General features: G+C 42.7%; 1 protein-coding gene across 3 annotated transcripts in view; it reads left to right on the forward strand.

The window, feature by feature from the left end:
• RTN4IP1 (reticulon 4 interacting protein 1) overlaps positions 1-22,850 on the forward strand; it is a 53,194-nt gene that overhangs the window by 3,411 nt on the left and 26,933 nt on the right. For all 3 annotated transcript variants that reach the window (XR_001296074.2, XM_005684608.3, XM_005684606.2), the window contains exons 2-4: positions 2,232-2,383; positions 6,404-6,472; positions 7,529-7,653. Coding sequence is in view for 2 of the 3 variants with exons in the window: in XM_005684606.2 (XP_005684663.1) it covers positions 2,232-2,383; positions 6,404-6,472; positions 7,529-7,653 (346 nt within the window). In the remaining variant the exon portion in view is untranslated. The remainder of the gene's footprint in view (positions 1-2,231; positions 2,384-6,403; positions 6,473-7,528; positions 7,654-22,850) is intronic.

Raw genomic sequence — 22,850 nt, forward strand, 5'->3', positions numbered from 1 at the left:
AGTTCCTAACTACCAGCTATTTCTGGATTTGGGACTAGTTTAGCTGGTACCAGTGAGCCAGGACTACTTAGTCGATATCCAAGTAACCGAGAAAACAGCCTTCTTTTGCAGGCTGTGAAGCTCAGAAAGGGACTGGAATGGTTTGTTGTTGTTGTTTTTATTTTTGGCAGCTTGAAAATTTTACTTGACTGAATTCCCACTTTTGTTGATCAAATCACTTAGGAATTTCAGTGAATAATTGTTTTATTGTGTTTGAGAGGTGGAAAAGGAATGTAAGACAGGAAGACTAAAATGTGATTTTTGTGAGTATTACATGGGAAGTTATTTTCCCCCTGGTAGAAGGCACTCCTAACTAGCCAGCTGGCATGTATCTAATATCGGCATGCTGGCCATCAGCTTAGATTTTCTGGGACTTGCCCAACTTTAAAATGCTTTCTTCCACGTGTCTTGATTTTTTATTAGAAAAACAACTTCTGCACTCCCCTGTCAGCCTCTCTACCTGTATTCTCTACCTCTTGCTGTATGAATTAAATATCATTGTTCCCATCTAACGCCAGCCCTCCGCCAAGGTTCTAGACCCCATGCCGGCTCACCCACTCAGGAGCATTGTTTCAGCAGTTGTCTCCTGTATCCTCAGTGTTTCCCTTTCCCCTGGATCACTCACATTGGCTGTTATTTCTCCACTCATAAAGAGCACCAAAAAAAAAAAAAAAAAAAAGACTTAAAAGTCCTTCAGTGGGCTTCCCTGGTGGCTCAGGTGTAAAGAATTCGCCTGCAATGCAGGAGACCAGGGCTTGATCCCTAGGTCGGGAAGATCCCCTGGAGGAGGAAATGGCAACCCACTCCAGTATTCTTGCCTGGAGAATCCCATGGACAAAGGAGTCTGGTGGAGTACAGTCTGTGGGATCACAAGAGTCGGACACAACATAGCAACTAAACCACCACCACCCACCACCAAAAATCTTCAATCTCACTTTCCCTTCTCCAGCCACTGCCCCATTTTTCCACTCTTCTGTAGCAATACTATCAATATTCGGAAGAGTTGAATGTTCTCATGGTGTTCAGTTCCTCATTCCCATACTCTCTGTCACCCCATGCCATAACAACTGCTCCTAAAGAGGTCACCAAAGACCTCTGTGCTGTTGGATCCAATATTTTGTTTTGGGGGGGAATTTTTTTGTTTCTTAAAGGTCTGTTGGCAGCTCTTGACCTTGTTTGAAAAATTTCTTCCCTGGCAGCAGCATCTGACTTCTTTAAATGGCCCTCTTCACTTGACTTTCTGGATACCTTTTCACTAGCCAAACCTTCTTGGGCTCCTTTGCTGGTTTCTCCTCATCCTTAAGATCTGATGAGGATGAGTGGGAGAAAAGGGGGCTGGAGCATGAATTGTGGTGCATGACCCTAAAAAGATAAGCAAGATGCTTATCTTGGAGAGCCTCATGTAGCAGAAATGTTCTCAGGAGGATGTCAAGCAGAAAAGATGACAGCAGACACTTTTGTGTCTTAGGAAAACCATTTTATGTGTGGATGATGTGTAATAAACTGCTTTGCATTATTATATGTAGCCAATTTATTTTGAAAAACAAAAAAGTGATCAGAGGAACATTTCAGTTCTGTTGATATTTATATAAATATTCTTAAAAAGATATATAATAACACAATCAGCCTGATTTAGCATATCAGAGTTGATGCAGCCAAGTGGTTCTTTTCCATTTGGGAATCTTACACTTAACCCAAAGGTGTTTTAGAAACATCTTTTGGGAGACAGGGACAATTACTCATAGACCAGTGTCTTAGTATCAGATACTATACCTATGCCTTATTTATTTGCTTAACTGCAGACAACTTTGACATTTATCTGCTTCACCAGACTTGGCTTCAAATGATTTTGTGTTGAAAAAGTTCATGAATGAATAAATTAATAAGGAAACCATCTTCAAAGACCAGTTCTCAAATTCGTTTCAGAATTAGATTTCCAAAAGTGATTGTTAATTAACTATAGTCCAATATAAAATTTCTTTAAAAGTGATTATAACTTTCCTAGTAATTTTCTTTGAAAGGAACAACACTCATTGTTTTTATGCTTTCCTGTGTGATGGGTAAAAAATTTGTAAGATTGATTACTTTATAATCTACTTCTTGAGGATCTAGAATTGTACCTGGCCCGTAAGTGCAGCAGTTTTGAAAGCATCTCATTCTTTTGGAAGAAAAAAGTAAATTGTATCTTCTAGGTGGTTATGGAGCCACAGCTTTAAATATGAAACGTGATCCTTTACATGTTAAAATCAAAGGAGAAGAATTTCCTCTGACTCTGGGTCGGGATGTGTCTGGTGTGGTGATGGAGTGTGGACTTGATGTAAGGTACTTCAAACCTGGAGATGAGGTGAGTTGTCACATTCCACTATTCCTTTTCAAAACTGGCTGGTTTCCTTCTCCTGCTTTTGGAAGTATATTCCATATCACTGACCTTTTTTTCTTCTTTTCAACAAATATCCTGAGCTTTGGCTGGAACCCTCCTTTTCTTGGTTCAGTTCATGATTCTCTTTTCTGGTTCTGTCACAACAGCTTGCTGTGCTTGAACATCCTAAAGCTGGTGCCTGAGAGTTGCAGGTCTTTAGGAGACATGTGGGAAAGGAGGCTCAAGAGGGAGGGGATATGTGCCTACTTAGAGCTGACTCATGGTGGTGTGCGGTGGAAAGCAGCACAGCGTTGTAAAGCTTATAAAGCAATTACCCCCCAATTAAAAAAATTTTTTAAAGAAAAAATATATAGACAAGTGAAAAAAAGATATGATTGGGACTTTTTAAGTCTTTAAATGACAATTTCTATCTTATGGGTTAGATGGTTTTGAAATAGCTAAAGGTTGATATAATCACCTGTCCCTTGTCACTTTGAACTTTTATACCAAGAAATTAAAGTCAGCTCATAATAATAGCGCTGTTCCAGTTGTTTTTCATTTAAAAAAAAAAAAAAACTAATTTAATCTCTGTGAAGTGAGTACGGTTAGGCCAGTCTACAGGTGAGAGTTAAGCTGTAAAGAGGTCCCACAGCAAATGAGTGATAGAATCCAGGATTAAAGCTCCAGAGAACATGTTCTTGCTGGTGTTCTACTGTTGCTGCTAAGTCGCTTCAGTCGTGTCCGACTCTGGGTGACCCCATAGGCGCCAGCCCACTAGACTCCTCTGTCCCTGGGATTCTCCAGGCAAGAACACTGGAGTGGGTTACCATGTCCTTCTCCAATGCAGGAAAGTGAAAAGTGAAAGTGAAGTTGCTCAGTCGTGCCCAACTCTTAGCTACACCATGGACTGCAGCCTGCCAGGATGGAGAAGCCTGGTAGGCTGCAGTCCATGGTGTAGCTAAGAGTTGGGCACGACTTGCCATTGCCTTCTCCAGCTGGTGCTCTAAGTAGTGAGTAAATACAGCAGGATTTACTGCTGTCTATCTCCTATGTTGACATTTTAGGAATCAGTGAACTAAAATGGACTGGAATGGGTGAATTTAACTCAGATGATCATTATTTTTATCTACTGCTGAAGGCAAGAATCCCTTAGAAGAAAGGAAGTAGCCATCCTAGTTAACAGAAGAGTCCAAAATGCAGTACTTTGGAAGCAATCTCAAAAATGACAGAATGACCTCTATTTGTTTCCAAGGCAAACCATTCAATATCACGGTAATCCAAGTCTATGCCCTGACCAGTAATGCTGAAGAAGCTGAAGTTGAACGGTTCTGTGAAGAGCTACAAGAGCTTCTAGAGCTAATGCCCAAAAAAGATGCCCTTTTCAGTATAGGGGACTGGAATGCAAAAGTAGGAAGTCAAGAAACACCTGGAGTAACAGGCAAATTTGGCCTTGGGAGTACAGAATGTAGCAGGGCAAAGGCTAATAGAGTTTTGCCAAGAGAATGCTCTGGTCATAGCAAACACCCTCTTCCAACAACACAAGAGAAGACTTTACACATGGACATCACCAGCTGGTCAACACTAAGATCAGATTGATTATATTTTTTGCAGCCAAAGATGGAGAAGCTCTATACAGTCAGCAAAAAAAAAAAAAAAAAAAAAAGAGAGAGAGCTGACTATGGCTCAGTTCATGAACTCCTTATTGCCAAATTCAGACTTAAATTGAAGAAAGTAGGGAAAACTAGTAGACCATTTAGGTATGACCTAAATTAAATCCCTTACAATTATACAGTGGAAGTGACAAATAGATTCAAGGGATTAGACCTGAATGCCTGATGAACTGTGGATGGAGGTTTGTGACATTGTACAGGAGACAGGGATCAAGACCATTCCCAACAAAAATGCAAAAAAAAGCAAAATGGCTGTCTGAGGAAGCCTTACAAATAGCTGTGAAAAGGAGAGAAGTGAAAAGTAAAGGAGAAAAGGAAAAATATACCCATTTGAATGCAGAGTTCCAAAGAATAGCAAGGAGAGATAAGAAAGCCCTCCTCAGTGATCAGTGCAAAGATGTAGAGGAAAACAATTGGAAAGACTAGAGATCTCTTCAAGAAAATTAGAGATACCAAGGGAACATTTCATGCAAAGATGGGCTCAATAAAGGACAGAGTTGGTATGGACCAAACAGAAGCAGAAGATATTAAGAAGAGGTGGCAAAAATACATAGAAAAACTATAAAAAAAGATCTTAATGACCCAGATAGTCATGATGGTGTGATCACTCACGTAGAGCCAGACATCCTGGAATGCAAAGTCAAGTGGGCCTTAGGAAGCCACTGCAAACAAAGCTAGTGGAGGTGATGGAATTCCAGTTGAGCTATTTCAAATCCTAAAAGAGGATGCTGTGAAAGTGCTGCACTCAATATGCCAGCAAATTTGGAAAACTCGGCAGTGGCCACAGGACTGGAAAACGGTGGTTCTCGTTCCAATCCCAAAGAAAGGCAATGCCAAAGAATGCTCAAACTACCGCACAATTGCACTCATCTCTCACGCTAGTAAAGTAATGCTCAAAATTCTCCAAGCCAGGCTTCAACAGTATGTGAACCGTGAACTTCCAGGTGTTCAAGCTGGTTTTAGAAAAGGCAGAGGAACCAGAGATCAAATTGCCAACATCCGTTGGATCGCTGAAAAAGCAAGAGAGTTCCAGAAAAACATCTATTTCTGCTTTATTGACTATGCCAAAACCTTTGTGTGGATCACAATAAACTGTGGAAAATTCTGAAAGAGATGGGAATATTAGATCACCTGACCTGCCTCTTGAGAAACCTGTATGCAGGTCAGGAAGCAACAGTTAGAAGTGGACATGGAACAACAGACTGGTTCCAAATAGGGAAAGGAGTACATCAAGGTTGTATATTGTCACCCTGCTTATTTAACTTATATGCAGAGTACATCATGAGAAACACTGGGCTCGATGAAGCACAAGCTGAAATCAAGATTGCCGGGAGAAATATCAATAACCTCAGATATGCAGATAACACTACCCTGATGGCAGAAAGTGAAGAACTAAAGAGCCTCTTGATGAAAGTGAAAGAGGAGAGTGGAAACAGTTGGTTTAAAGCTCAACATTCAGAAAACTAAGATCATGGCTTCTGGTCCCATCACTTCATGGGAAATAGATGGGGAAACAGTGGAAACAGTGTCAGACTTTACTTTGGGGGGCTCCAAAGTCACTGTAGATGGTGACTGCAGCCATGAAATTAAAAGACGCTTACTCCTTGGAAGAAAAGTTATGACCAACCTAGATAGCATATTCAAAAGCAGAGACATTACTTAGCCAACAAAGGTCCATCTAGTCAAGGCTATCGTTTTTCCATAAGTCATGTATAGATGTGAGAGTTGGACTATAAAGAAAGCTAAGTGCTGAAGATTTGATGCTTTTAAACTGTGGTGTTGGAGAAAACTATTGAGAATCCCATGGACTGCAAGGAGATCCAACCAGTCCATCCTAAAGGAAATCGGTCCTGAATATTCATTGGAAGGACTGATGCTGAAGCTGAAACTCCAGTACTTTGGCCACCTGATGGGAAGAATTGACTCATTTGAAAAGACCCTGATTCTGGGAAAGATTGAAGGCTGGAGGAGAAGGGGACAATAGAGGATGAGATGGTTGGATGGCATCACCGACTCGATGGACATGGGTTTGAGTGAACTCTGGGAGTTGGTGATGGACAGGGAGGCCTGGCGTGCTGCAGCCCATGGGGTTGCAAAGAGTTGGACGTGACTGAGTGACTGAACTGAACTGAACTGACCTCCAATGTGGTTTGACTTGGTAAATCCAGAATCATTCTAAATTATACATTGATATCATGTGAAAATAACTGTTGTTTGGTGGGTTGTGGACTTGTGCTCTTTTCTCACAGGGTGTGGGGTATGTACCGGGGAACACTGTCATGATTAGCTTTGTCTTAAAAAGATCTGTTTCTAACACACAGTGTGTGTGTTTCAGGTCTGGGCTGCAGTTCCCCCCTGGAAGCAAGGCACTCTGTCAGAATTCGTTGTTGTCAGTGGGAACGAGGTAACTCGCTGGTTCTGTGCTGAAATGCTGTTGTAAAGTAAAACAAAGACTGACAACTATCTCTGACATAATTGGTGTTTGTTTTTTTTTTTTTTTTTTGAGATCAGGTTCAAGTTTTATGGGTGGTTTCAAAAGAACTGAGAGAATAGGAATTTTAAAAAATATTTTTAAGTGTATTGGATGTCATTTAAATAGTGCTGCCTGCCAGAGCAGTTATCTGTATCTTGTGGAGCAGGGATTTGTGAGATCTAGAAACCCTGCTGTGTTCTTTGGTTTTATCCTCAGCGTAAATTGTTGAAAGCAAATATACCAAATGGAGCGTACTGATTCATCATAAATGGAAGCATTGGAAGTATCAAGCTGTTTCAAATAACTTTCAAAACAGGAGTCTAATCAAATACAGTCAGGAGGCCTGGCAGTTTAATTAGAAAGAAAGGGGTTAATATTAACAAAATTGGCTGCAGAAGGGAGAGCAGGAGGGGGAAAGGGGTATTACTGAGATTAGAAAAGTCTGGAAAGATGGTGCTGTATGTTCAGTTGTGTCCTACCCTTTGTGACCCCATGTACTATAACCCGCCAGGCTCCTCTGTCCATGGGATTTTCCAGGCAAGAACACTGGAGTGAGTTGCCGTTTTCCTCCTCCAGGGGATCTTCCCGACCCAGGGATCTAACCTGCATCTCTTGTGTCTCCTGCACTGCAGGTGGATTATTTACCCACTGAGTGGGAGTAAAGCAAACAGCTAATCCCCAAAACAAATTAGAATGTATTTATGAGGGCTCAAGGTGTATTTGGATTTGTTTCTGGCCATAGTTAGGACTAATGGGATTGTTGAATGTGGTCTTTTTTGTGAAGAATTAAACAGCTGTATCCAATAATGTAACCTATAAAACCTTACTGACCCTCTGCTTGGCAGATTGAGTCATTTGGAGGAATTCCTTAGGAATAATCTTGGAGTAGGATGATAATCACTGAACCTAGCAGAGTGTACGTGTACTTAATTGTGTTCATAGGTTCACAGGTCACTGCTTATTTTTGACTGTTGTCCTTGAATCTAGGTCTCACACAAGCCCAGATCACTCACTCATACGCAAGCCGCCTCCCTGCCGTACGTGGCTCTCACAGCGTGGTCTGCCATAAACAAGGTTGGCGGCCTGAACGACAGGAATTGCACAGGAAAACGGTGAGCGTCAGTGGTAGCACCTAAAACTCCCTTTGCTTTGGTGACATCTTTGCAGAGGATTTGTCAGAAGCATTAAAACTAGGCTCACTTACATGAGCAAAATTGTGCTAACGTTTCAAACAATTTCTAAAGAACTCTTGTGTCTGTTTTTTTTGTTTGTTTTTTTTTTTTCTAATCTCATTCTGTTGTATATAGACGGACGTTAGGAGTCTAAGCCTTCTAAAATGATGCAAAATTTTTGTATGTGAGTCTCTGGGAAGAAGATCCATAGCTTTCATCAGATTCCTAAAAAAAATGAAGAATGACTTACTTATGGTTTTTGAAGAATGATTTTGAGGCACCGGTGTTTTTTCCTGCCTTTGCTAGGCGTGGCTCTCCCACTGGCAGGTTTCCATGAAAACCAGATACACAGCCCTTGAACACTGTCGTGCTGTCTTAGGCTCTGTGCTCTCTCAGGCTCCTTCAGGCAGTTCTGGGGCTTCCAGAACTTGCAGGTAGGTTTGTTGGGTTTGCAAAAATACAGCGACGATGCTTTAGATGCTCTTGAGTTCATATTCAAGAACTTTCTGCCCACTTGGGCGCTTCTTCTTTGTGAGTTTTATTTAGGAGTTCAGCGAGGTAACACATACACAATCAGTGAAACAGGTTGTAGTCGAAAGGCACCCAGTACCTGGTGGTGCTGTTATTAACAGTGTGGCTACTGTATTTTTTGTGTTTCACAAAGTTGGCAGCGTAGAGAAAACTGATGATTTTATTATTTGGTAAGAAAACTAGAACCATTCAGTGATTGTGGTGAAGCAGAGGGTTGCAGGTGGAATTTTTCGTTTCTTGATTTCTTAAGGTTGTGCTGGAAAAAGAATTAAAATTCTGTGTCATTCTCTACTCCTATTGTTATAAAACATTGCACCTTACCTTTAAGTTTAGTGAAAGCTTAAGAGCTGTTTTTTCTGAAAGCAGCGTAAAGGCTGTTCATCTAATGAGGTGCTATCCCTCATTGTAGAATTGAAGGCAAAGATGTATTCAAAAGGTCAACCCTGTTTAATTTTTAAGCTTTTGGGGCTTATCATTCTTGAAGTTGCCATTTTGGCCCAACACTTTGTTTAAATTAGTTTGACCATGTAGATCTTTCTAATGGTTTGTCTCAGTTAATAACCTTGGAAAAACCATAGGCAGAATTTTTAGACATTTATTATTATTGTAGGCTCTGCAGTAACATTGATTTTTTGCTTTCTTTTTCCTTAAAAAGCATTCAGATTTCTATGCCTGCGTGACTACTCTGGGTAGAGAGCTCTCATTCGTTTGCTGGTTCGGGCTCTTTGGGCATTTGGGCATACCTTTTTCTTTTTTTTTTGGTATTCTGTAGAAAATGAGTTAGTAACAGAGCTAGCTCTCTCTTCTTGTCGCAGTTGATCTTTTGCTTTGTGGGTATTATATTGTCTTCTGTTTAAGCAATAATGGCTTGGAACTGGGCAAGTAGAGGCCTGGGTTCCTCTCTCTGCTACTAACTAATCAGCTGCCCACATGCATGCATTTTATGGCCTCTGCTGTTTCCACCAAGGTACTGAGAGGAGGACAGTGTAGGTTGTTGGGTGGGCTTTGAGAACTGGAAAGTTTTATACCTTATAAAAGTGATTTAAACGTTATGTTGAGTCTGTGCACACTGATTTAGCCATCTGTTAACCAACCTGGAGCAAAACCCGCTGAAAGAGGCTCGCCGGCTCCTGTCGCATTCCCACCTGTGCAGTGGCTCAGAATGCCTTTGCTGTGAGTGGCAGTGGGAACCTGGTCCTTGGTGCTCTGAGAAATTTCAGTTTACTGAGATTACTGCACGCGATGGTAATAATGCCTCCCTCTCCTACTGCTTGCTTGTGAGAATCACATGGGAGATGTGAGCACCTTAAAATACTGTAAAAATACTCCTACATGAAGAGATTACTGTTGTAGTGGGGTTTTACCTATGTAAACCCAGAGGTTCCAGTGTCCAAAGTGACTGTTTTCAGCTTGACTATCCTTTGTGATTGGTGGAGCATATTATGGCTTCTCTAAGCAGTGATTACTCCTTTACTGTTAGCTGTTGGCATTAAGGCAGTCTTTAGTTTGCACCAAAGCAAGTCAGTGTTTGTCATCCAGCACCAACCTCGATGGTGTTTTGCTTTCCCTTTTTTGTTCTGTCATTATATTTTTGCCACGACTGAGCATCAGTGAACCAAGGGAATAACTTAATATTGATGTTATATGTCATTTTTGCCCACACTTTGGTATCACTGGAGAAGTCACGTGAAATGATTTCCTTGTTTTGAGCCCGTCTGTAGTGTCTTCATGTCTTATTCAGTAGGAACCCATGGATAACTTAGAGTTCTCAAGATGAATAGAACTTTTTAAAAAAAGTGGTTACACCAGGTATTTTTGAGAAAGGGTTCTATCTGATGGTTATATTTATCAGTAGTGTCATGCTCTGCCTGAAATACATCTCTTGCTGGAAAGTTATACTTCACTCTGTTTGACAGAAGTGTTAGCAAGTGTTAGAAATTGAACTATTCCTCCTCCACAAAATAAATGTCACTTCTAAATTGTGTATACCTGAAACTCAATGCAGTGGCTTTAGGAATGCTCTTCCTGGTTTCTTTTTTGAGATTAGACTTTAAGACAATAAAATTTTGTCATGGAAGTGTAAATTAGGTGTCTGATTGATTCTGTTTATAGAGTTAGGCTGAAACGTTGGATTTCCCCACCATATGCCTATTCCAGTAATCACACCAGCTTCCTTCTTTCTGCTGCCTTTACCTGCCTGTCCTTCACCCTCCTACCCACCTGCTCCTCCCTGCTGTCCACCCCACCACCCCTGGGGACTTTTGGGTTTGCATCTGCACCTGACTGGCTTGTATGGGGGAGAGCGGACAGGGGAAGGAGAAAGTGTACCTGCTTGAAGAACTCCTGGGATTGGGAGGAAGTGGAGAAGGAAGGTGCAGCCCTGGCCTGGCCAGTGTGCGGCGATGGGTCAGGTGTCCACCCTTGACCTGTTTTCCAGGGAGCTCTGAGGGCTCAGCTAAAGGAATCAGTAGAAAACTCTTACCTAACCATTGGTGGTTTGCAGATAGTTACCACCCACTCCCCCCACCCCCTGCCACCTAGAAAACTCTCTTGTGATGCACTGGAACCTCAATTCCAGCCTAGCCAAGCAGCTGCAGGTGTTCTCATGGGTCACAGCTGACCGAGCTGTCAGCCCAACAATACTCTTCAATTCTTCCATTGTGACCTCTGGAGTCTCCAGCACGGTAAACCACTTTCATTATGCCCACTTTTCCCCTGGTTTCAGGGACATTAGACACCTTTAGTTTTCTTCTGGCCTTTTCAGCCAGTTCTTGTCTTTTTAAAGGCTCCCTTTATTTCTCCCCCAGCCCTTTACCCACTACTGTTTTCTGGTCATCCCCTCCTCTGTCTCCCAGGGTTCTCTCATCTGCTCCCAGCTTCTTTTTCTGTTTTGGTGATTTGCACACCCCTGTTTCCAACTCCAGCCTCTCTACTCAGTCCCATTCAGTTAAATGTTCCCTTTGTAGCTGAAACTCAACTTGTGCAGAACAAGACTTACTGACTACCACCCTGACTGTTCTTCTGTATGCCTACTGTCAGTTAACTGATCTTCCATAAGCCAGACTTGGTATTGTTCGCCAGCCCAGCTCCTCTCCCACTGCCGTGCTCTCCCTTATTGTCCATGTCATGTAAAATTTAGGATTGTTGTCAGAATTGGAAAACCGTCTTCCAGCTTTCTTCACAAGCTGTAAAATTCCAGGGCATCTCACGTTTTCTTGTGCACTGAATAAGCCCAAAATACATTTTGATTAACAACCTTCATTAACTGTTGTTCAGTCGCTAAGTCATGTCCGACTCTCTGTGACCCCATGGATTGTAGCACACAGGGCTCCTCCGTCCTCCAGTATCCTGGAGTTTGCTCAAATTCATGTCCATTGAGTCGGTGATGCCATCTAACCATCTCATCCTCTGCAGCCTAATATCTTCGCTGTGAAAGTGAAAGCTGCTCAGTTGTGTCTGACTCTTTGTGCCCTCATGGACCATGGGATTCTCCAGGCCAGAACACTGGCGTGGGTAGCTGTCCCCTTCTCCAGGGGATCTTCCCAACCCAGGGGTCGAACCCAGGTCTCCCACTTTGCAGGCAGATTCTTTACCAGCTGAGTCACCAGGGCAGCCCAAGAATACTGGAGTGGGTAGCCTATTCCTTCTCCAGCAGATCTTCCCAACCCAGGAATTGAACCAGGGTCTCCTGCATTGCAGATTCTTTACCAGCTGAGCTACCAGGGAAGTGCAAGAGTGGTATTAAATGACAGAAATAATACAATTTAGTAGCAAGGGTGATGTCCTTTATTCAAGGGAAAACATTCCATGGATTGGGAAGTGCAGTGCCTCACAAGCTCTCTTCCTGAGGAAATTTGGGCACAAGTGACATTTAGGCAGCCTTAGAAGTGGCCGCATGGAAACTGGGTATAGGGGGGTGATTTCCCTATAAGACTAGCCATTCCTCTGAACACCATGCACCTCAGATTGGGACTTGACCTCACAGTCTTCCAACTGAGATCACATACCTGGTTTCAGCACTCAGTGAAGCTCAGGTTCTTGATGTCTCATTGCAGAAAGAATTCAGTGAGAGACAAAGTAATAGGTAAGAAGTGGATTTATTTAAAGAGAAACACACTCCACAGACAGTGTGGGCCATCTGAGAATGTGAGTTGTTGTTCAGTGACTCAGTTGTGTCTGACTCTTTGCTATCCCATGGACTGCAGCACACCAGTCTTCCCTATCCTTCACCATCTCATGGAGTTTGCTCAAACTTCTGTCCTTTGAGTCGGTGATACTGTCCAATGATCTCATCCGCTGTCACCTCCTTCTCCTGCCCTCAATTTTTCCCAGCATCAGGGTCTTCTCTAATGAGTTGTCTCTTTGCATCAGGTGGACAAAGTATCGGAGCTTCAGCTTTAGCATCAGTCCTTCCAATGAACACCCAGGACTGATCTCCTTAGGATGTACTGGTTGGATCTCCTTGCAGTCCAAGGGACTCTCAAGAGTCTTCTCCAACACCACAGTTCAAAAGCATCAATTCTTCTGCGTTCAGCTTTCTTTATAGTCCAACTCTCACATCCATACATGACCACTGGAAAAACCATAGCCTTGACTAGACGGACCTTTGTTGGCAAAGTAATGTCTCTGCTTTTTAATATGCTGTCTAGGTTGGTCCGAGAAGGCAGTGGCAACCCACTCCAGTACTCTTGCCTGTAAAATCCCATGGCCGGAAGAGCCTGGTAGGCTGCAGTCCATGGGGTTGCAAAGAGTTGGACATGGCTAAGCGACTTCACTTTCACTTTTCACTTTCATATATTGGAGAAGGAAATGAGAACCCACTCCAGTGTTCTTGCCTGGAGAATCTCAGGGACGGGGGAGCCTGGTGGGCTCCCGTCTCTGGGGTCGCAAAGAGTTGGACACAACAGCAACTTAGCAGTAGCAACAGCTAGGTTGGTCATAACTTTTCTTCCAAGGAGTAAGCATCTTTTAATTTTGTGGCTGCAGTCACCATCTACAGTGATTTTGGAGCCCCCCCAAAATAAAGTCTGTCACTGTTTCCACTGTTTCCCCATCTATTTCCCATGAAGTGATGGGACCAGAAGCCATGATCTTAGTTTTCTGAATGTTGAGCTTTAAGCCAACTTTTTCACTCTCCTCTTTCACTTTCATTAAGAGGCTCTTTAGTTCTTCTTCGCTTTCTGCTATAAGGATACTGTCATCTGCCTATCTGAGGTTATTGATATTTTGCCCAGCAATCTTGATTTCAGCTTGTGCTTCATCGAGCCCAGTGTTTTTCATGATGTACTCTGCATATAAGTTAAATAAGCAGGGTGACAATATACAACCTTGATGTATTCCTTTCCCTATTTGGAACCAGTCTGTTGTTCCATGTCCACTTCTAACTGTTGCTTCCTGACCTGCATACAGATTTCTCAAGAGGCAGGTCAGGTGGTCTAATATTCCCATCTCTTTCAGAATTTTCCACAGTTTATTGTGATCCACACAGTCAAAGGCTTTGGCATAGTCAATAAAGCAGAAATAGATGTTTTTCTGGAATTCTCTTATTTTTTTGATGATCCAACGGATGTTGGCAATTTGATCTCTGGTTCCTCTGCCTTTTCTAAAACCAGCTTGAACATCTGGAAGCTCATGGTTCACGTATTGCTGAAACCTGGCTTGGAGAATTTTGAGCATTACTTTACTAGTGTGTGAGATGAGTGCAACTTTGCAGTAGTTTGAGCATTCTTTGGCATTGCCTTTCTTTGGAATTGGAATGAAAACTGCCCTTTTCCAGTCCTGTGGCCACTGCTGAGTTTTCCAAATTTACTGGCATATTGAGTGCAGCACTTTCACAGCATCATCTTTCAGGATTTGAAATAGCTCAACTGGAATTCCATCTCCTCCTCTAGCTTTGTTCATAGTGATGCTCCCTAAGGCCCACTTGACTTCACATTCCGGGATGTCTGGCTCTAGGTGAGTGATCACACCATCATGATTATCTGGGTCATGAAGATCTTTTTTGTGCAGTTCTTCTGTGTGTTCTTGCCACCTCTTCTTAATATCTTCTGCTTCTGTCAGGTCCATACCATTTCTGTCCTTTACTGATAGAATGTGGTCCACTGGAGAAGGGAATGGCACACCACTTCAGGATTCTCGCCTTGAGAGCCCCATGAACAGTATGTTTTCCTTCACTGCTCATAGAATCCATTGCTAGGTACCATGACATTCAGTCTTACCATAATAAAATGCCATGATACCTTGTTGTGTTGACATAGTGGGAAGTAGGAATATTCTTGGAAGGCGTTCTTAGACCAGAGCAGCCTGTAATAACTCAGAAATTACTGTGCACCAGTCAATATTTCCCACTGAACCCAAAGCAATGGTATTTTTTCAAATCAAATGTAGTGTCACCTGGCAAGAGAGGAAGTATTGATATAAGGGAGGGGAAGGCAGGAGTGGAAAGAGACAGCAGTTTTAACTGATTGTGGTTAGTAAGGGAAGAAAAATAATTTCCCCATACTCTTCTGAGTTCTCTACTGAGTCTTCTGTAATAAAAGATTAACAAGAGAAAAACAAACAAATTTATTAACATGTATGCCTCTTGTATACATGAGAGATGCCCCCAAGAAGAGTGAGTTACTCAAGGAGTTAGCTTAGAATTCAGGCTAAAATGCTGTCTTAAAGCTCAAGATAAAAGTACAGGGAAGGCCAGTTGTGGAAAGTATACCAGGAAAAGCAAGAATAAAATTTGTTATGCAAATTTAAGTTGGTGACTTCTCCCTTGATAAGGATCTAAAGTTATCTCCAAGGATTAACCTTTGTCCTTCCTGGTAAAGAGCAGAGGAGCTCTTTTCTAAACTTCTGTCCTGCTTTTAGGCAAATAGGAGTTCAGAGATTTCTTACATCTGCTTCTCAGATGCCTTCAGCTCAGAATAATCCTTATGCCTAAGTGGAATGTTTTGGGGTGCCATGTTTATCAGCATATCTTACTTTTGTAAGTTTTACAAAAGCACGTATGTGTTACTTGAAAACTCAGTTCACCTCTTGGTAGGTGTCAAGTCAAAAGACACAACCAAGCCAAACTGCAGGAGAAGGAAGGATTTATTACTAGCAAGTAAAGAGGATACTGAGGTCTATCACAAACAGTATTGCTCTTTGAAGCATTGGACCTTGCTTCTATCACCAGTCACATCCACAACTGGGTGTTGTTTTTGCTTTGGCTCCATCCCTTCATTCTTTCTGGAGTTATTTCTCCACTGATTTCCAGTAGCATATTGGGCACCTACCGACCTGGAAAGTTCATCTTTCAGTGTCCTATCTTTTTGCGTTTTCATACTGTTCATGGGGTTCTCAAGGCAAGAATCCTGAAGTGGTTTGCCATTCCCTTCTCCAGTGGACCACATTCTGTCAGACCTCTCCACTATGACCTGTCTGTCTTGGGTGGCCCCACATGGTATGGCCTTGTTTTATTGAGTTAGACAAGGCTGTGGTCCATGTGATCAGATTGGCTAGTTCACTGAGATTGTGGTTTCAGTCTGTCTGCCCTCTGATGCCCTCTCTCAGTGCCTATCATCTTACTTGGGTTTCTCATACCTTGGATGTGGGGTATCTCCTCATGGCCGCGTCTGCTGACCTTGGACATGGGGTATTTCCTCTTAGCCACTTGCCGCTCCAGTGCTGTGCAATAGAAGCAAGGTCTGATGCTGTAAAGAGCAATTGCATAGGAACCTGGAATGTCAAGTCCATGAATCAAGGCAAATTGGAAGTGGTCAAACAGGAGATGGCAAGAGTGAACGTTGACATTTCGGGAATCAGAAAACTAAAATGGACTGGAATGGGTGATTTTTAATGCAGATGACCATTATATCTACTACTGTGGGCAAGAATCTCTTAGAAGAAATGGGGTAGCCATCATAGTTAACAGGAGAGTCCAAAATGCAGTACTTGGATGCAATCTCAAAAACAACAGACAGATCTCTGTTCATTTCCAAGGCAAACCATTCTATCCAAATCCAAGTTTGGATTACCATGATATAGAATGGTTTGCCTTGGAAATGAACAGAGATCTGACTAGTAATGCTGAAGAAGCTGAAGTTGAACGGTTCTATGAAGACCTATAAGACCTTTTGGAACCCAAAAAAGATGTCCTTTTCATTATAGGGGACTGAAATGCAAAAGTAGGAAGTCAAGAAACACCTAGAGTAACAGATAAATTTGGCCTTGGAGTACAGAATGAAAGCAGGGCAATAGAGTTTTGCCAAGAGAACGCACTGGCCATAGCAAATGCCCTCTTCCAACAACACAAGAGAAGACTCTACACATGGACATCACCAGGTGGTCAACACCGAAATCAGATTGATTATATTCTTTGCAGCCAAAGGTGAAGAAACTCTATACAGTCAACAAAAAAAAAGACAGGGAGCTGGCTGTGGCTAAGATCATAAACTCCTTATTGCCAAATTCAGACTGAAATTGGAGAAAGTGGGGAAAACCACTAGACCATTCAGGTATGACCTAAATTTCATGTCTTACAATTATACAGTGGAAATGAGAAGTAGATTTAAGGGACTAGATCTGATAGAGTGCCTAATGAACTATGGATGGAGGTTTGTGACATTGTACAGGAGACAGGGATCAAGACCATCCCCATGGAAAAGAAATGCAAAAAAGCAAAATGGCTGTCTGGGGAGGCCTTAGGAATAGCTGTGAAGAGAAGAGAAGTGAAAAGCAAAGGAGAAAAGGAAAAATATACCCATTTGAATGCAGAGTTCCAAAGAATAGCAAGGAGAGATAAGAAAGCCTTCCTCAGTGACAAGTGCAAAGAAATAGAGGAAAACAATTCAATGGGAATGACTAGAGATCTCTTCAGGAAAATTGATACCAAGGGAACATTTCATGCAAAGATGGGCTCAACAAAGGACAGAATTGGTATGGACCTAACAGAAGCAGAAGAGATTAAGAAGAATACACAGAAGAACTATACAAAAAAGATCTTCACGGCCCAGATAATCACGATGGTGTGATCACTCACGTAGAGCCAGACATCCTGGAATGTGAAGTCAAGTGGACCTTAGGAAGCCACTGCGAACAAAGCTAGTAGAGGTGATGGAACTCCAGTTGAGCTATTTCAAATCCTGAAAGATGATGCTGTGAAAGTGCAGCACTCAATATGCCAACAAATTTGGAAAACTCAGCAGTGGCCACAGGACTGGAAAAGGTCAGTTTTCATTCCAGTCCCAAAGAAGTTCAGTTCAGTCGCTCAGTCGTGTCCGACTCGTTGTGACCCCATGAATCGCAGCACGCCAGGCCTCCCTGTCCATCACCTTCTCCTGGAGTTTACTCAAACTCACGTCTGTCGAGTCAGTGATGCCATCCAGCCATCTCATCCTCTGTCGTCCCCTTTTCCTCCTGCCTCCAATCCCTCCCAGCATCAGGGTCTTTTCCAGTGAGTCAACTCTTTGCATGAGGTGGCCAAAGTACTGGAGCTTCAGCTTCAGCATCATTCCTTCCAAAGAACACCCAGGGCTGATCTCCTTCACAATGGACTGGTTGGATCTCCTTGCAGTCCAAGGGACCCTCAAGAGTCTTCTCCAACACCACAGTTCAAAAGCATCAATTCTTCGGTGCTCAGCTTTCTTCGCAGTCCAATTCTCACATCCATACATGACCATTGGAAAAACCGTAGCCTTGACTAGATGGACCCTTGTTGACAAAGTAATGTCTCTGGTTTTTCAATATGCTATCTAGGTCGGTCATAACTTTTCTTCCAAGGAGTAAGCATCTTTTAATTTCATGGCTGCAATCACCATCTGCAGTGATTTTGGAGCCCCCCAAAATAAAGTCTGACACTGTTTCCACTGTTTCCCCATCTATTTCCCATGAAGTGATGGGCCCAAATGCCATGATTTTCGTTTTCCGAATGTTGAGCTTTAAGCCAACTTTTTCACTCTCCTCTTTCACTTTCACCAAGAGGCTCTTTAGTTTCTCTTCACTTTCTGCCATAAGGGTGGTGTCATCTGCATATCTTAGTGCCAAAGAATGCTCAAACCACCACACAATTGCACTCATCTCACACACTGGTAAAGTAATGCTCAAAATTCTCCAAGCCAAGTTTCAACAGTATGTGGACTGTGAACTTCCTGATGTTCAAGCTGGTTTTAGAAAAGGCAGAGGAACCAGAGATCAAATTGCCAACATCTGATGGATCATTGAAAAAGCAAGAGAGTTCCAGAAAAATATCTATTTCTGCTTTATTGACTATGCCAAAGCTTTGATTGAGTGGATCACAACAAACTGTGGAAAATTCTGAGATGGGAATACCAGACCACCTGACCTGCCTCTTGAGAAACCTATATGCAGGTCAGGAAGCAACAGTTAGAACTGGACATGGAACAACAGACTAGTTCCAAATAGGGAAAGGAATATGTCAAGGCTATATATTGTCACCCTGCTAATTTAACTTATATGCAGAGTACATCATGAGAAATTCTGGGCTGGATGAAGCACAAGCTGGAATTAAGATTGCTGGAAGAGATCAATAACCTCAGATATGCAGAAGACACCACCCTTATGGCAGGAAATGAAGAAGAACTTTTGATGAAAGTGGAAGAGGAGAGTGGAAACTGTTGGTTTAAAGCTCAGCATTCAGAAAACTAAGATCATGGCGTCTGGTCCCATCACTTAATGGCAAATAGATAGGGAAACGGTGGAAACAGTGACAGACTTTATTTTGGGGGGCTCCAAAATCACTACAGATGGTGACTGCAGCCATGAAATTAAAAGACACTTACTCTTTGGAAGGAAATTATGACCAACCTAGATAGCATATTGAAAAGCAGAGATGTTACTTTGCCAACAAAGGTCTGTCTAGTCAAGGCTATGGGTTTTCCAGTGGTCATGTATGGATGTGAGAGTTTGACTATAAAGAAAGCTGAGCACCAAAGAGTTGATTCTTTTGAACTGTGGTGTTGAAGAAGGCTCTTGGGAGTCCGTTGGACTGCAAGGAGATCTAATCAGTCCATCCTAAAGGAGATTGGTCTTGAGTGTCTATTGGAAGGACTGATGTTGAAGCTGAAACTCCAATACTTTGGCCACCTGATGCAAAGAGCTGACTCATTTGAAAAGACTCTGATTCTGGGAAAGATTGAAGGCAAGAGGATAAGGGGACAACAGGATGAGATGGTTGGATGGTATCACCGAGTCAATGGACATGAGTTTGAGTAAAGTTGGGAGTTGGTGATGGACGGAGGCCTGGCATGCTGGGGTCCATGGGGTGGTAAAGAATCAGACAAGACTGAGCAGCTGAACTGAACTGAGGTGAACTGATCACAAACAAAATTGGAAAAGTTTTGGAAAAGTTTTAAGCTAAGAGAATGTGCATATTCATGTAGGGACTTGGCCTTGGAAGCGCTGATTGAGTGCGATCACAAGAGCCAGAAAAGGTCGATATCATCATTCCTTCAGTTCAGTCGCTCAGTCATGACCAACTTTTGTGACCCCATGGACTGCAGCATGCCAGGCTTCCCTGTCCATCACCAGCTCCTGGAGCATGCTCAAACTCATGTCCATTGTGTCACTGATGCCATCCAGCTATCTCATCCTGTGGTAGTTAAGCTCTTCGGGCTAATCTTTATCACTGAAACAACTGGGAGTCTTTACCTATGACATTGTAAACAACAGCAATTGACATTATCTTTGCTGTTATTCCATGGGATTCCCCTGGTGGCTCAGGTGATAAAGCGTCTGCCCAGAATGGGGGAGACCCAGGTTCAATCCCTGTGTTGGGAAGATCCCCTGGAGAAGGAAATGGCAACCCACTCCATTATTCTTGCCTAGAATATTGCATGGATGGAGGAGCCTGGTGGGCTACAGTCCATGGGATCACAAAGAGTAGGACAGGACTGAGAAACTTCACTTTCTTGCTATTGTTACCTTTCTTGCCTGATAAGAGTTTTTTCTGCATTCTTTTGTTCCCTTGAAAGTGAAAGTGTTAGTCACTCAGTGGTGTCCGATTCTTTGCAACCCCATGGACTCCTATCCATGGAATTCTCCAGGCAAGAATATTGGAGTGGGTTGCCATTTCCTTCTCCAGGGGATCTTCCTGACCCAGGGCTTGAACCTGGTAATTACTGAGACCCGTTTGCTCTCTGTATAAGTCTGTTTCGATTTTTACACCTGGGCATTTTTGTGCTACCTTTCCAGAGTAGAGAAAATGTTCTAGGACAAATATATGTGCTGCACGCAATAAAGTGAGAAAACTCCGCAAGGCCGGTTTTTTCTGGCTCCCCACTTCATCTGGTCCTGGAGATCAGATGCTCCTTTCCCCCGGGCACAGGGCACAAACCTCTACCGAGGGTCTTGTGGCCAGCTTCATTGAAGAAGGTCAGAGAGTCCTTCCCGCATTTTGCTGTTTCTCACATTCCTTCAGCTTAAAATATTCAATCTGCCAAGGTGCTGTGTTTGGGGGCGGCATGTCCTGAACCCTGTGAGTTCCAGGGAAGATCCTCCTCTCAACCATTCTCGTGGCGCCATCCCAAACGATCCTTCCCTCCATCTTACTCCTTCTGTTTGGCACCAGATGGAAGGAATCAATGTCTTGGGATGGTTCCCAATGCCTGTCCTGTTTGGGGAGCTGTGTTCCCAGTACCCCAGGTTGAAATTCTGAATACACGTCTCATAGAACCATTGTTATGAGGTTTTTGGTCCATTATGGGGTTAACTAAACCTTTTTAAAGGGCTACCCTGGGCATCTTGCCAAGATGTATAAGTAGCTTTGTTTTCATGGGAAAATGTGTTTAAAGTTCCAAACAGCTAATTTACACATGAACTCTTCTGTAAGTTGGGGAATGTCTGCATGAATTAGGGAGGCTTGGAAGGAGGGGACACACAAACCCAGACTGTCTTGGTCGTGCTTGGTTGATTTGTTTTATAGCTCTTTTTTCCTTATTCAAGTTGTTTCTCACTTACTTAAGAGAATAAATTTAGCATATTATGATCCGCTTTCTTTCACCCATTTCCCCCCGCCCCCCAGATTTAAGAGTTCTGGGTGAAACTAAAAAGAGTTTATGTGTTTTCAGTCTCATCCTTATTTTTTTAAAGATCACTTGTTTCTACGGATGGAAGATTTAGCCATATTTAAATCAGCTCTGTTTCCGAGCCATTAGAACTTAATGAAGGGTACTCTGCTCTTGTGATGTGACTTTTATTTTTATTTCCATTATGACAAGTATGTGGTCTGGAGAGAGCAGTCGTGACGGTCATATAGTTCTATGTTAGAAAGGTGAAGAAACTAAATATAAGCTTAACTTAGATTGAAAATGCCAGTTCTTATTCATTAACTCCTGGAGTACCCCTCTGTGATTATCGTTCACTGCAGATGCATCTGAGGCCTAGAGGTTCAGTTAATGAGGGCATGGGGACTTGACCCCGGGTCTCTAGATACCCCGCCCTGGCATTTGAAGATTTCTGGGGCTTAGCCAGAATATAGAAATTTGAAAGGCAATTCCCTACTTCTGGATCGCCTGCTGTTTTGTAGTGTGTTTCATGTATTTTTTATTTGTAAGGCGATTAGGGTGTGGATGCCATGTCTCGTAAGGTTGTGATACTGAAAATGTGACTGTAGAGGCCTTAGGTGCCCAGATGCTGAGTAGAGTGAGTCACGTAAAGAAGTTGGCATTGCCTTAGTGCCTCAACGTATGTTTAGGAAGAGTGGAAAGATGGGCAGAAATGACAGAGGAAAATGAGAATCTAGGGTTTAAAGTGCATTAGAAGCTTAATAATTATTCATATTTTCTTCCCCCATATTTTTATATTTGCCACAGTTCAGTTCCCACTGACTTGAAAAGAAGCTGGGCAAATGGACTTAGTAAGAGAGGAATGTGATTAAAATTATTGGCAATTTTGAATTGTAGTGCTTTTTGCAAAGAGTATATTTCCTGGGTACTTGCTGCTTATAAACCAACAAGCAATACAGCACACTTTTCTTCTCCATGACAAATGGGCTTCTGCTTCAGTGAAGTCTGAATGTATCTTGTGACTGTTACTGCAGCTGAAGTCTCAGTGTTCTGGTGACTATTACTGCAGCTGGGTAGAAAGTACTCCCACTCTATAGCACTGAAGTGAAGGGCCGCTGGGGGTAAGGGACAGCAGGATTTTCCCTTTTTATTGAAAGTGCTTTGAAGAGTACAAGAAGAGTTTGTTCAGTTATAGGGCTTCAAACCACAGAGTACTAGCTGACTTACTGTTGGCTTGAAAATAAATTTGCCTGCTGTCCAATCTGAGGACTTTCCTTGTTTAAAGAAAAGTACAGGCCCTGGTTAAGCCTGCACAAAATATGGAACTTGCAGGACCAGAGAATGGCGTGTCCCCAGGCTGCTTCACACACAGACCACTGGTCTGTAGCAATTGGGCTTGTTCTTTGCCTGTTCTGCACTCACGGGCGCCACCAAGTGGCAGTATCAGGAACTGAAGCTGCTAACGCAGAACCACACCCTCTTCCACCAAGCACCACTGAGAAATACGGTTTTGCTTTTTTATATGGAGGAGTGAGACTGTTTTGGATTAAGAGGTATGGGGGGGGCGGGGGGGGAAGCTATGATCTAAGAGCAATGAGGCTGGAGATGTGT

Source organism: Capra hircus, chromosome 9 (assembly GCF_001704415.2).
Source record: "Capra hircus breed San Clemente chromosome 9, ASM170441v1, whole genome shotgun sequence".
NCBI lineage: Eukaryota > Metazoa > Chordata > Mammalia > Artiodactyla > Bovidae > Capra > Capra hircus.